Raw genomic sequence first — 13,522 nt, forward strand, 5'->3', positions numbered from 1 at the left:
GGAGAGGGAAGGAGTGGCGGGAAGAGCACACGCCGCGTCCCTTGCGAGACCGGAGCTCCGCCGAGCGCTCCTCCGCCTGCGCGCCGGGGGGCGCCCTTCCCCCGTCCCGTCCGGTGCCGCTGCCGTGAGCTGGGGCGCCGCCAGCGCTGGCGGGCGTTGCTGGGTGCATATAAGGCGGCGAGCACCCTCCGTCGGCGCTGGTGCCCTTCGGCAGCGCCGCCGGTCCGTCTCCGCTCGCCCAGGTAACGGAGCCGTCGCGCCCGCTTCCCCGGGATCGGCGCCCGCTTCCCCGGGATCGGCTCCCGCAGCCCGGGGTGGGGGGGTCCCCGCCCGGGGTGCGGTAACAGCGAACCGTTTGTTCCAGGTCCGCAGCTGCAGCGAGGATGCGCACGAACTTCTTCCAGATACTAAAAGCAAAAAAAGAAGTAAGTTTGCCAGAGAGGTTGGTTCTGTGGTAAATAAGCCCCTTGGGTGAGGGGACGCCAGCTGGCTCAAGCAGGTGCCATTTAATTAACGAGCACCTTATAGAGGAAATCGTGGTAGCAAGGGGCGCGTGTAGCTTGAAATTTATGCATTGAAAGTGAGGTGGTGTGAGTACTAATATAGAGGTAATATGCCTTAATAGATAATCACACCTTAATGCCTTGTAACTCTTCCCCCTGTTCATGGCTCATAGCCGGAGCACCAGTTCTTCAACTCTTCTCCATTTTATGTCTTTCAGCTCATTCCCCTGGTTGGAGTACTGTCCTTTGCAGCAGTTGGGGCACTCTCTTTTTCCTTTTATTCCCTATTCAGCAAATCCGATGTCATGTAAGCAAAATACTTATTGCTTGGAGTTCACTCTAACCTCCTTTGTTCAATGGAAATATTTGACCATGAAGTTTTTCAACAACAACAAAAAAATAAACCCGTGCGGGTGTTCCAGATTACTAGTAATGACTAAGGTATCTGCAGGTTGTAAATACTGAAGAAATTATTAATTTGGAGTGTAGTCCAAATTACTTCCTAACTTTTGATTTAATAGCTTATAATTTTTCTTTGCTTTAGGTGTTTTAGGTTTTAAATGTTCTTATGAAGAATTTCAAATCATCAAATAGGTAGACGACGTACAGATATGTTGTAACCAGGCTATTGACTTGTATATAAAGGGCAGCATTTGATAATGGCTTGGCTAATAATTGGACCTAAGTCCTATACTCTTTAAGCTTTTAGGAATTTTTATATTTACTTTAAAGTGATTGGAACAGACATTTTAGCTGTCATGAGTAAGAATACCCTTACTTTTTCTCTGTGTTTTTTATTTAGTTTTGATTTTTCAGCTTGCTTCCCTAGCAATAACGCATTATACTTGAACACTGTTGGCTGGTTTGGTGCTTTGGAAGCTGCAGATAAAGCAAGCCACCATTCATTCCTACACAGAGATTAAAACAGAAATGCCCAAACCTGTAAACTTGTGTTTTGGGGATCTACTTACATGAACAGTTCAACTGACAATAGACTGCTCACATAAGAAAAATGTACGTCACATCACACCCTAAAACAGAGTACCTATTTTGTTTTATCTTCTCTTAAAGCATTAACAAGAGTGGAAATCCAGAACCATGGGAAACTGTCGATCCTTCCAAGCCTCAGAAGGTAATTTGTATAAATAATATAGTCAGTACAAATAGCATATATTTCTAGCGCAATGAATAACTTTATTTAAACATGCAAGCACTAAAAAAATATTAATAAGGAAAAAATGTAGAGGGTGACATACATCTTTTTAAAAGTGGAACTAACTGCTTAATTCGTTACTTTATGTAAAGTATATTCCTTGTATTACTAAATGATAGGGACTCAGCTATTGCGTTCTAGGTCTGATCCTGAATTTATGGTTTACTTCTGGTTGGTGTTCCCTCATCCCCAACATCCATTTACTCAATTCTATTTATAACCATGGAAGTTTGGAGTATAGAGAAAATCCTGTTTACCCTTGCCTCGTTCCTGAATTACAAAATTAACTAGGAACGTTTTTGAGTACTGCAGCCTGAATGAAAAAAATCTTAGTTTAGTAGAGCATCGAGGATAAGGAAAAATAAAATGATTTGGCATTATTACTTATTTAATAGCCAAGTGATTTTGTTCAACAAATTATCAAATATGTCATCAGTTGCTATTTTTGCTTTCTTCTGAAAGGAACATGTAAAGTTACTAGAGATCCTTCTTTAGCAATAAGTTCATGTGTGATATGGGGAGGGGTGGGAGCGCAGTAAATGCTCACTGGGATTTTGCTAATTTTTTCATATTTTCCTTTGAATTTCTTCCAGCTATTAACAGTTCATCAGAAATGGAAACCTATAGAAGAGCTGGAAAATGTCAGAAAGCTTACGAAGTGACAAGTTTCTGTTGCCTCAAAAAGGTACCCTATGAATCTAGTGGAATCACTTCTGCACAAACTTGACTACTGAAATCAGTGTGCGGAAATGCTTCTGCTACATTTTTAGGGTCTCCCTACATTTTTTGGACTCTGGATGAGGAGTTTCATGTTGCCTTAGAAGTTGGCATACAACATCCACACAGTCCAAAAATCTGTCTCAAATGTTCCTTTTCAGTGGGCATTTGATGTCAAATGTTGAATATTCAGACGGTAATTATAAATGGAAAAAGGCTTCACACTTTTTATAGAAATTTTTTTTCTCAAAATACATGAATTTTGTAATTTTATATATTTTTAATAAAATACATTTAAAATTTTTGCAACATTCCATGTAAATTTCATAAACGGAGATTACCCAAAAGCCCTTCTAAATTGCAATTCCTGGTCTGCTCCCTCTCTATACTGTATTTCGATGCTGTATACAGACCAAATAGTCATCATAGCCAGGAGATGTCTTTGTATGGCAAGCTATGTTGTCATAAAGTATACTTGCATACATTTTCTACCTTAGATGTGATGACAATTTAAGTCAAAACCAGTGTTCGACTGCTAATACTAAAACTTAACACACGTGCTCACCTTAACCCACTGAGGAGTCCAATAGGTTATTTAAGGGTATATTTGAGACTGCAGGATTAGAACATAAGAATTAAGTATGGCTAAAAGGGAATTGAAAATGAGATAATTTCTGTTGTATTTAAATACTGTTCATGTTTAAAATCAGAAAAATTTACTAGAATTAGGAAACTTACATTATCCAAAGCTAATTACATAAGGTTCCTGTCTTCTTTTTGTGCAAGGTAGTTCATATGCTTGCTCAAATGTACTGCACAGTTAACAATTTGTTTAAAACATTTCTAGATACATGCTGTTAGGGACATCTGCTTTAACAAAGAGAAAAAAACAGATGAAAATTAGGAATGACTCTATGAAGAGACAATTCCTCTTTAAGCATCTGTGTGTTTTCTTATGGATTGGCCAGGGAAAGAATGTAATGGGCAGACCCCTGGTAAATTAATGAGGTGATGTATGCATCCAGCGGTAGAACAGTCTTTTGTGGGTATTTTCTGCATGTGTCCCCTCCCAAGCAGTTTCACAATATATTATACAGCTTCTTTTAGAGTGGATGTTCAGAATGCGTATTACTTTCTGTAAGGAAGAAAGCAAAAGTGAAACAACTGCTAATTGGAAAAAGTCCCTGTAAGCGAGTAATAGTGAAGCACTTTAGGTTATTCTGCTGCAGCAAAGACAAAACTTAAGTTAATAAAGCTGTCTCGCAAATTTTAAGGTAGCTTGGCTCCAGAAGCTTTATGTTTTCTTCAGATTTATTGATGCTGAGAAAAAAAAAAAAGTTAAAACGTTATTTTATCCCATATTTGTGTGCAGATGCAACGTAAATATTTGTTTATCAAGTAAGGATGACTCAGCAGCATTTATGTTTAAGAGCAAGAGCAACCACAAATCTTCAGGATATGTTCTTAGCTTTCATTTTAAGGAATGACATTACAAGATGATTCAATAGCATATAACCACATAAATCCAGTGCTCTGTGGAATACAAGTTTTAAGTATTTTAATAGCAAAGTATTTTAAAATATTTTCTGTAAGTTATTCTATATTTCTGTATTTTTACTGGACTGTATCAAACAAAACAAACAACAAAGTGCTGTGCTATGAGTTGATGTGTGAATTAAATGAGTTTGTTCTTCAGTAAATTGCTTGTATGGTCTGCAATACTATGACGAAGTATCTGTCAACATTAGGGAAATAAGTGTAAGTTATTCTTACGTAATTTTTGTACTTAACTACTTTTCAGTGGTGTCTTCCAGTAGCCCATTAAGCAGTGTGGCTGCCATCAGTCACAAGTTGTTCCTTCTCTCATCCTGTGCTGAAGCATAATAGCAAAGGTAATTAATAGAAAGTTTTGCTTTGTTAGTTGATTATTTTTTTTTAATACAGATTTATGGGGAGGGTAATCACATAATGTGAGAAATCAAAATATTTTTCTGCACTTCAAAAAGATTATGAGTATTGTTAACGTTCTTGGGACAATTGTGTGTGTTCTCAGACTGTCCCTAAAAATACTCTGTCTCCTGCACAGATGAGTTTTTTCTTGTAAGTAGAGCACACCAAGAGCAATTACTGTATCTCCCCCCTGCAACTACTCAACAAAAATCTATAAAGCAATATACAAATTATTTCCTTGTTCTGTCGTAACTCTGTTATCTGTAGTAAAAATTTAATTGGCTGAATTTTGTGAGCTGACTTTTATGAGAACAGTAAGACTTCCATGTCCTGTGTTATGCAAACCCACGACTTTTTATTCCATGGGCAATTTAGAGGCTGTTGAAATAAATTTAATAATGTTCTTCCTTCTCTTCATTCTGTTCTCTCCATATTGTCTTCTCCATTCAGTTCTTGGTTTTGGGTTTGGGGTTTTTAAACAATCTTTATCTTCACTCACCCTGCCTAGTACTTTTCCATGGAACTGTATCACTTCCAACTTTCATATTAATTACAAAGTTTAATTAAAATGCTCACTGGCTTGTTAAATTTTCAAATATAGGTTAGAAATATGTTTTTAATGCCTCTAATCACCATTAGAAATGCACCATTAGAATCTATGGTCATGTTTTTCTAACTGCAGGTGGGTGATAACTTAAGTAGTCTATTTGTAAATAGTTTTCTGGAAGAACAGAAGGTTGCTTTCTGCAGTATACATGCAATATTTAATTAATTACTAATTTTTGTTATTACATTAATACTTAAAGGCCTTAACCACAATACAAGATACCTTGACATCAAAGAGCTGTGTTGAGTTTTTTTTGTTTGGCTTTCTTTGCATTTGATAGCAACGGTGTCAGCATTTCTCTGTCTGATGTCCCCTACCCCCTGCATTTCTCTACCACAAGATGCTATTAGTATAGTACTATACTGTCTAGTTACTTCATTGGCGCGTGTGGTTTCTGTAGAAAATAGTAACTTAACAGAGCGGCCTGATGCAATCATTAAAGGAAATTGTTCATCCTGCGGTTGTCATCTGTCTCGCTCAGTGCAGAGGGTTGTTGTACCTAGGACTAGCTGTAGAAAACAAGCAAGAGTAATGGGAGTGATTCACTGGATCTGACCAATATTTGGTGTTGGACATTTCCCAAAAAAGCTTTCAGATTAAACAAACATGGCCACGCTACTCAGCACAGGTTTAATTTGCTGCCTGAAGTCTTTGCTGTACAGCACATCCCTGCCGTACGGGGAGCACACAAGATAACGAGATCACCTGAAAGTGTAACTGAAATGGAAATAAAAAAGTGTTAGCGAGGAAGTGGACTCGTGGCACTGCAGTTGGACTGAGTAACTATTGACCTTCGGGTGCTGATGGGACTAGAGAGCGGGCAGATTGTTTGCTGAAAGCTATCTCCCATCATAAAACAGCCATTGCCGCTAATTGCACCCTTCAAAGGAAGTCCAAAGACTGTGCAGACACCCAGTCCAAAGAGCCGTTCCCTGTGGTGCCTCACCCCGATCAAAGATCACGCACCTTTATAGCACACTTTAGGAAGGCGGTACCAACCCTATTTATGCTGTACCTTGACCTGATGACCAAAGGATTTTGGTTTAATTAGCTTTTACTTTTAGATAACTTTGTTGCATGTATGTAACATGGGGATGTGGTGTCCTTCTGCAGGGCTGAGGGACATGCAGTCCCTCTGAGGGCCCCTCATACAACAATGAGAGCCCAGAGCCTGTGACAAATTAAGCCATTACGAGTGAAAAGTGTCCGCTGGGCCTCCGTGGCCATTACCCACTACCGCCTGTGGCTGTGAGGGAGCCCGACATGGCCGCCTTTCTTCCCCGCCATTGCTGTCTCCCTTGGCAGGCTCTCATGGGAGCAGGTGCCAGGCTGCCCACAGGGGCGAGGGGCCTTTCTTAGAATCAATTTCTTAGAATCAGTTTCTTAGAATGGCTCGATTTGGAAGGGACTTTAAAGATCATCTTGTTCCACTGCTCCTGCCCTGGGCAGGGACACCTCCCCCTAGACCCGGCTGCTCAAAGCCCCATCCAGCCTGGCCTTGAACACCTCCAGGGATGGGGCAGCCACAGCTTCTCTGGGCAACTTGGGCCAGTGTCTCACCACCCTCACAGTAAAGAATTTCTTCTCAATATCTAATCTAAATCTAACCCCCTTCAGTTTAAAACCATTACCCCTCATCCTATTGCTACACTCGCTGATCAAGAGCCCCTCCCCATATTTGCTGTAGGCCCCCTTCAGGTACTGAGGCGCCTCACCGCCATTTTCCCCCTGAGGAGCGCCGGGGAGGCCGCTCCCTCACGTCCGGGGGGGAGCCCCGCCGGCCATCACTGACAGATCACCTCTGGGGGCGCCTAAAGCCTGTGAGCCCTCAGCAGCGCTGATGATTGCAGCGGGGAGAAGGCAAGAAAACAGGTAGAAGCAAAGCAAACCTCCCAGGCCGGGTTTTGTGTCAAGGTGCGATTTCCAGTTGCGTGGTTGGAGGAGCTGAGCTCCCTTTCTGTGGTGGTGTGCTGCCTAGGTATTCAACAGTGTGCAAGGTACAGGATTTGTGGGGCAAATGGGGGATTTGTAAGAAAACTGTAACTCAGGTGTTGGGGGATGGCAGAGCTTCAATTGCTGTGGAGCTGTGTTAGCAAGTGAGAGTCTTAGAAATAATTTGCCTGGACTGCAGGATATAGGCCATGTACTGTCTGATGCTGCCAGTCTAGAAAATTAATTTTAAAACCCGCTCATCTATTAGTAATGGGAGTGTGCACAAAGGTTTTGGGTTTTTCTTCCATTTAAGACTTCCAGGGTTTGGCCCATCGCGCCGCGGAGGCGCTGGGGGCGGTGGCCGTGGCCCACCCGCCCTGGCGGTGCTGCGCAGCAGGATTCTGCCCTTCTCCCCGGGGCTGGCAGGTGAGCGTCCCTCCTGTGTCACCCTCCCCCTCTGCTGCTCTCGGACAAGATTTCACCACGTGTGACACTCCCTAAAAAGTGCTCTGTATAAATAATTTAGCCTTCACAATGCAATATTTTTAAGATAAAGCTAGTCATCTTTGTGACCTTGTTTCTGTAAGGCTTGAAAAGTGCTTGTGCACAGCTGTTAAAATTCAGATAAATGCGCTTCCAGTTTTACCAGTTGTCAAGCAATGGAAAAACAGTCTCTTCAACTTGAAACATTTGATCTGGACTATACTAGACTCTGGTATTACTCACATTCTTTCTTTTACACCCTCTTCCCTGTTCTCTACTGATACTTCTTCCTTCTTTCCTTTTCTGACACATCTTTTCTTCTTGCTAAATCTCTTTCTGTCTTGCCCACCAAAATGAACACATTAGAAAACCTTAAAATTTTCTTGGCCTAAGTTATTTCTACTGTTAATACTATTTATTAGTACACCTGGACCATGTTCTGGAAAGTTACACATGTAAAATGAGTAGATCAGAATATAATTGGACTGGTGTTTAAGCTCAGAAATTAAGCAAAAAAGGCCCTGCTTGTAACATTTGTCTTCCTTCTCCCTCTCCCCTGTTCTGCTTTGCTTTATGTATGCTGATGTTATTGTAATAAATGCACCATAGGGATGATTTTTTAAAAAAGAGGAGCCTTACTAATAACAGTAAGGATGCATAGTCTGTAAATTCTTCAAGCAAAAGTCTGTGGATTTTCAATATATGCATAAATAACAGTAAATTCTTAAGAATTGTCTTTCCATTTTGAAAAGAAAATTAAATAGAAATTCAAGGCATATACATAAGCATGCTTTGTCTTTCAATAGACTCACATAAAAACATTCCCAATTTTTCTTTAAATTTGTTAACATATTAACGTTATGTTGGTCCATTCCACTGAAAGCTATTTTTTAAATTATGCTACTGCAGAAAAATAAAGGCCATGTATGTTAATACTATTATGGGAGACTGTCTGTTCCTTACCCACTTCTATCAAAATATCTCTTGCTTTGAGTAAGGGCTGTTCTCTTACTCAAATTTGATTCATCTGGTTATTTCCTTACAAGAAAATGGCAAAATAACTAGTTCATCTTCTGTAACTCCAAACTTGAAGTGGTCTGGCAGTTTCTAATCCTAAGCACTGTGAATCATCAGGGTTCCTGTAGCCTTGCAGACCACGACAGTGGCTGTCCGGGCAACAGCTGTGAAGCAGCTTTTTTCATTTGTGTATTTTCTTTTTCTTTTTGAGTAAATTGGAAAACGTAACTTCTTTAAGTTCAAACTCAGTTAGCCCTCACCCAGCCAGACTTGCTGACTTCACTGACACCAAACGTTGCTGAAGCAGGCACAGGAGATTATTATCTTAAACTTGGGACTTTATCAGAGCTATTGATTTCTAAAGCAGAATTCCCTGCTGAAGCGAGTGGGAATTCTGCACAGACACTGTTGTAACCAGACGGTGGCAAACTGAAGATTTACAGACTCAGGAGGAAAAGCCAGTAGGATACAGCACCAAAAATAGGGCCAGAGTTCTGTAGCAATCCAGTCAGCATTGCCTAAAGGAACCTACATTAAACAAAGCAGTCACAAGGCAGAGCTGCCTACCATCCCACTTTATGGTGACAGCAGTTCTCTAGAACTCTTTGGTTCTCAAGCCACTTTCTATCATTTTACTCTTTTGTATGGTATTTGGCACGACACCAATCCCTTCTGGTAGACCAGCAGCGGACTGCTAGTGACTGTGAGCTCGAGTGCTTCATTGGCCTCTGGCAGTCCTTTCCTCTGCGGTGGATGCATGTTGTGAGGTGTAAGCGAGGGACACGCACCTTATCACCCCGCTAGATTGTTGTGCGGATTGTTAACAGCAAAATGTTTGTGAAAAACTGGAGTTCTTCATCTTCCTGTTTCAGTATTGTAGAATACATGGATTTTTAATTGCCAAATTCATGTAGGGTCAACATGATGCAGTTTATTTCAACACAGTATTACATTGTGTGATATATAGAGGGCAAACGGGGGTAGTTGTGGATGCAAACAAATGAGCTGAGAAGTCAGAAAAGCCACACAAGTTTGAAAAACTTATTAAGTATAAGTAAATATTTTCAAGCTTTCAACTTTAGCAAAACCTTCTCATTCTTTATTTCCTGATGTGTGATTTCTTTAATTGAAATAAATGTATTTGCAGTAGGTAGGTAACTAATAAACACCATCCTTTACCAGACTTGATGCTGCTGCTGCATGAACAAGGAAGTAAATGCAGAAAATCCAGATTCGTTGTGATCCCTGGTAGTAACAGGAAAATCTTATCAGTTTGCCAAAGAAAAGCAAAGTCATCTACTTGTAATAAATCACTGATTCACTACATCAAAACAAAGGGAAAGCTGTGTTTCTATTAAAGCTGCTAAAAATGTTTCATTTAATGATGCATGTCCCTCCTGCTGTATGACTTCTTTTATAATTCAGTAAAGCCGGGATATTTTTTTAAATGACTGTTAGCATTATGCTGCCAATGCTGTTAGCATTATGCTGCCTTTCCTGTGTTTATTTTTCCTCTTGTGAAGTGCTTTGCGTGAAACATGCTGGGGTCAGAAAACAAAATTTGGCTTAAAGACTCTATTATCCACCTTGCTCCCGAAAGCAGAAATACACAGCAAAATCCTAGTCATAATGACTTGCAGTTCTGTTCATTGTCTCATTGCCAAACTCTTAGCCGTAATTTTAATGTTACAATACCAAGTCATACAAAGTAGATGTAAAGGAAAATTAGTCTGAAGTTATGGAAACGTTTTTATACTGATTTCAGGGAGGCACAGAATTAATATAACAAAACTTGTAGGGGTTGTGTTTTTTAAAAATTCTCTCTCAAGAGAAATAAAAACACTTAAGAAGTGGGCATGTCTTTGTTAAGTTTCTGTATGTGTAAAGTTCAAAGAGGAAGCTTTTGTAACATGCAAAACAGGGTGGCATATGGAAGTTCCTGTTTAAGGTATGTGTTGGGTGTATCGCTTCTTGATAGGTGTAAAGGACAAAGGCATACACCCTCTGTGGGTGAGTGCTTTAAAGAAACAAAATTGCCACCGAAGTCATAGATGGATTCACTCAATAAAGAACCAAAGTATTTGACCTTCCTATGTGTTTTTAGAAATCCTCACAGTTGTCTGTTTGACTGTACCACAGATGTAACATTCCTCAATCAGAAATACTAAAGCACAAAGGTATTACTGTAGCTAGAGATGAGCATTTGTTGAAGCAATGTGTAATCCGAGTTACGAAAAAGAAAAGCTAAGAGAACTTCTTTACCTATTGGACTTTTTTCTTCTTCACTAAACAGATAAAAGAAAATATGGCAGCCCAACCAAGAAGGAAGATGGGGGCAATGCTACAATCTTTTTTCTTTTTTTTTCCCTTGGCATCAGTAATGAATGTGTGTGGTATGGGCTAGATGGGTGAAACATACCTTGCTTAAGAGAAAAATGGTTGTAAAACCAGTCATCTGACATCCTAGTTGAACTGCACAACAGATCAACTAATGCTGCACTCTATAAACAAAATTGGTACTGACTTCATTTATGACCACCACAATTTGGTCCAAAAATATTAGTGTGCTCCATAGTTGGCTGCATGGTACTGCTATGGAGTTCAATGTTTTTCAGTTGCTACCTGCAGTACCCACGTGATCTGGCTTTATCTGTTTTCTTCCCTCCTTCCTCTTTTGTACACAAACACACCTTGTGTCATCAACAAAGTATGAACTCTTAAAAAACCCCAACAACAACAACAAAAAAGTCCCAGCAGTATAAAACCCCTTACTTAGCCATAGCAGTTGGTGGGCCTATTAGTAGGATTTAGTTTTGTTGTTACTCCTGTTCTATGTGCTGCTTCTTTCTAGCTCTGACAGGTAAAATTAGGCACTACCTCTTCCTTCGGTCCTTCCTCCAGAGAAACTTCAGATGTAGTAAGTCTGAGGGTGGAAAAATAATATTCTGTTTTCATTGCTGCTTTACGAAGACAGTTAATAGATCTAATAAAGTGTGACATCCCGCATGGCTCTCCACAAAGTATCAAAACCATATCTTAATTTACAGCTTACATGGCCCTTCAACTTCTGATATGCAAAGAGTTACTTTCTTTTAAATTTTCTATGATATGACTTGACCTTTGCTCTGTGGCAAGTCCAAGCAGCTAGTTTGCCTGAAAACCATCATAATTTTTTCCATCTAGGTTATATTTAAAGCAAATATCTAAGCAGAAAGAAACCACCATGTGTAACTGGTTGAGTAATTTCCATTTCCAGTTGAAGGTGTGTGTCTTCTGCAGAAGCTTAGAAAATACAGAATTGCTTAATACCTTGAAGAAATGAAAGAAGACTTTACTGGAAGGAAGTTGTGGTTCCGAGTTCTTCAGCCTCTGTCATCTGCATTTTCTCTCTGTGAAGCCTGTTCAACCAGACCAAAAGACAACATTATACTAGCAATTGCAGCAGTGTAAACACAATGATATTCTACATTTATAATTGTATCTGCCTATTTTGAAGCAAAATTGCTTCCCTCAGTGTATGTTTTTGATTGAAAGTGTCATCAGATCCTTTATAAAAAAGCAGACAGTCAAGGATGTTTCAAATGGAAGTTTATGTTGTGCTGGAAACATGAATTCAGCACCCCAATGAGCAACACTTATTTTCATAGAACCAAAGGGCTTGCTTGACAACTTATATTGTTTACATTAATGAAAATATTTTGTTCTAATTGCATTTCAGATACCCATAGCCATAACTGATTTCCAGTCATATAATTTTTTATTACATACTTGGAACTGGAGGGAGGCATTTCAGCGTTGTATTCCATGATATTTACTTAAAGGCATGATATGCCTTTAAGAAGTATCTTAAGTCCTTACCAGTAATTGATTAGCAAATCTGTGCTAGGTTTGTGCTTTTCCTTATTGCATCCATCATAAAATTAAATCCCCTGTGTTGTCCTTAGGAAAAAATTAAGACGGTGTTGGGTTTTTTACATTTACTAATAAGACGTTTTAAAAATTTGCCACGAAATATATTTTTTTGACATATAGAAGTCTCAATAGGTATTCGCAGTACACAACTCTCTTTATTAAAGCTGGGACTAGCGCACCACCTGCTGGTAAACTCGGGAAAGGCCTTGAAGGGTGGCGAGTCGGTGGGGAGAGTATTTGTCCGTAGAGTTTTGTGTCAGGCTTGTTCTTACAGTGGGCTTGGGAAAAGGAACACATGAAATCTATAAAAAAATCAATTGAGTGCTAAGTTCAAGTATGTAGCATCATCTTAACTATGAAACTTTGTTTATGATGTTTTTCTCAAAAGTTCTATTTGAATTTAAAAAGCCAGTTACTAGAATTAAATAGCTGGTTTTATATGTTTACATCTCATCAATTTATTTAGGGATTTGTTAGATAATTTCTCTGTGTGTTTTGGGAAAAGGAAATAGGAAGAGTGCTTGAGTGCTCTTAATGCATCTGAGACAAAAGCAAATTTTTTGTCTGATTGCCATCTGTCTGCTTTTATGTATTCATTGGCTGTATCAAAAATCCCTGTATATATCAGTACTGAGTTTAATGTGAAACACACTCTGGACAGACTGCATTAACTGGCTTCATGTACCTTCATGTACTGGCTAGTCACAATCCTGGAAAAACAACTTATCTTTTGACCAGGCATAGTAGTAAGGAAATCATAAAGCAGTCATTAAATCGATAAAACTATGCTTGTTTATGAAATGGCTTGTTTTTCCCACAGCAATTGATGCCATAAAAGGTGTAAATACTTCATAACTGTAATAAAAGCAATTAAGGTATTTTAACTTGTACTTTTAGCAATGGCAGTTTTCAGATTGTGTGGTACTGGGAGAAAAAAGCAGAACACAATGGTGAAAAGGAAAATGAGATAAAAAAGAAAAAATATTTATTTGGATATCATTGTTTTACAGCCATAAACATAGAAGGCAGGTACACATGCATTCTAAGAGCAGATTGCTGTGGTAGCTGGATAGCAGTAAATGGAAAGGATCAGTATTTATTCTAGCAGCTTCCAAAGTTGTGTCAGGTATTTCGCAGAATGAAAGCGCATGTATGGTCCTTCCCAGAGCATTCAGCCGTGGAAAATGG

The 13,522-nt window shown here is 39.4% G+C and overlaps 1 protein-coding gene across 2 annotated transcripts; it reads left to right on the forward strand.

Annotated features, from left to right (window-relative positions):
- The first annotated feature begins 171 nt into the window (after positions 1 to 171).
- Positions 172 to 4,800, forward strand: C9H15orf48 (chromosome 9 C15orf48 homolog). Of its 2 annotated transcripts, XM_063346437.1 has the most exons (6): positions 172 to 242; positions 365 to 425; positions 722 to 810; positions 1,575 to 1,635; positions 2,310 to 2,401; positions 4,235 to 4,800. In XM_063346437.1, exons 2-5 carry the CDS (start codon positions 384 to 386, stop codon positions 2,376 to 2,378), a joined length of 261 nt encoding a protein of 86 aa, XP_063202507.1. In that variant the 5' UTR covers positions 172 to 242; positions 365 to 383; the 3' UTR covers positions 2,379 to 2,401; positions 4,235 to 4,800. The 2 variants fall into 2 exon arrangements, with proteins under 2 accessions (XP_063202507.1, XP_063202506.1); XM_063346436.1 differs by having other exon boundaries at positions 2,310 to 4,800.
- The last annotated feature ends 8,722 nt before the right edge of the window (positions 4,801 to 13,522 follow it).

This window comes from Chroicocephalus ridibundus, chromosome 9 (genome assembly GCF_963924245.1).
Source record: "Chroicocephalus ridibundus chromosome 9, bChrRid1.1, whole genome shotgun sequence".
NCBI classification, from domain to species: Eukaryota; Metazoa; Chordata; class Aves; order Charadriiformes; family Laridae; genus Chroicocephalus; species Chroicocephalus ridibundus.

What these genes read in the sequence shown, in the direction of transcription:
- C9H15orf48 (XM_063346436.1), top strand. Translation starts at nt 384, where the DNA reads ATGCGCACGAACTTCTTCCAGATACTAAAAGCAAAAAAAGAA. An exon ending in TACTAAAAGCAAAAAAAGAA is followed by an intron (nt 426 to 721) that starts GTAAGTTTGCCA and finishes TATGTCTTTCAG; the next exon opens with CTCATTCCCCTGGTTGGAGT. An exon ending in ATCCTTCCAAGCCTCAGAAG is followed by an intron (nt 1,636 to 2,309) that starts GTAATTTGTATA and finishes AATTTCTTCCAG; the next exon opens with CTATTAACAGTTCATCAGAA.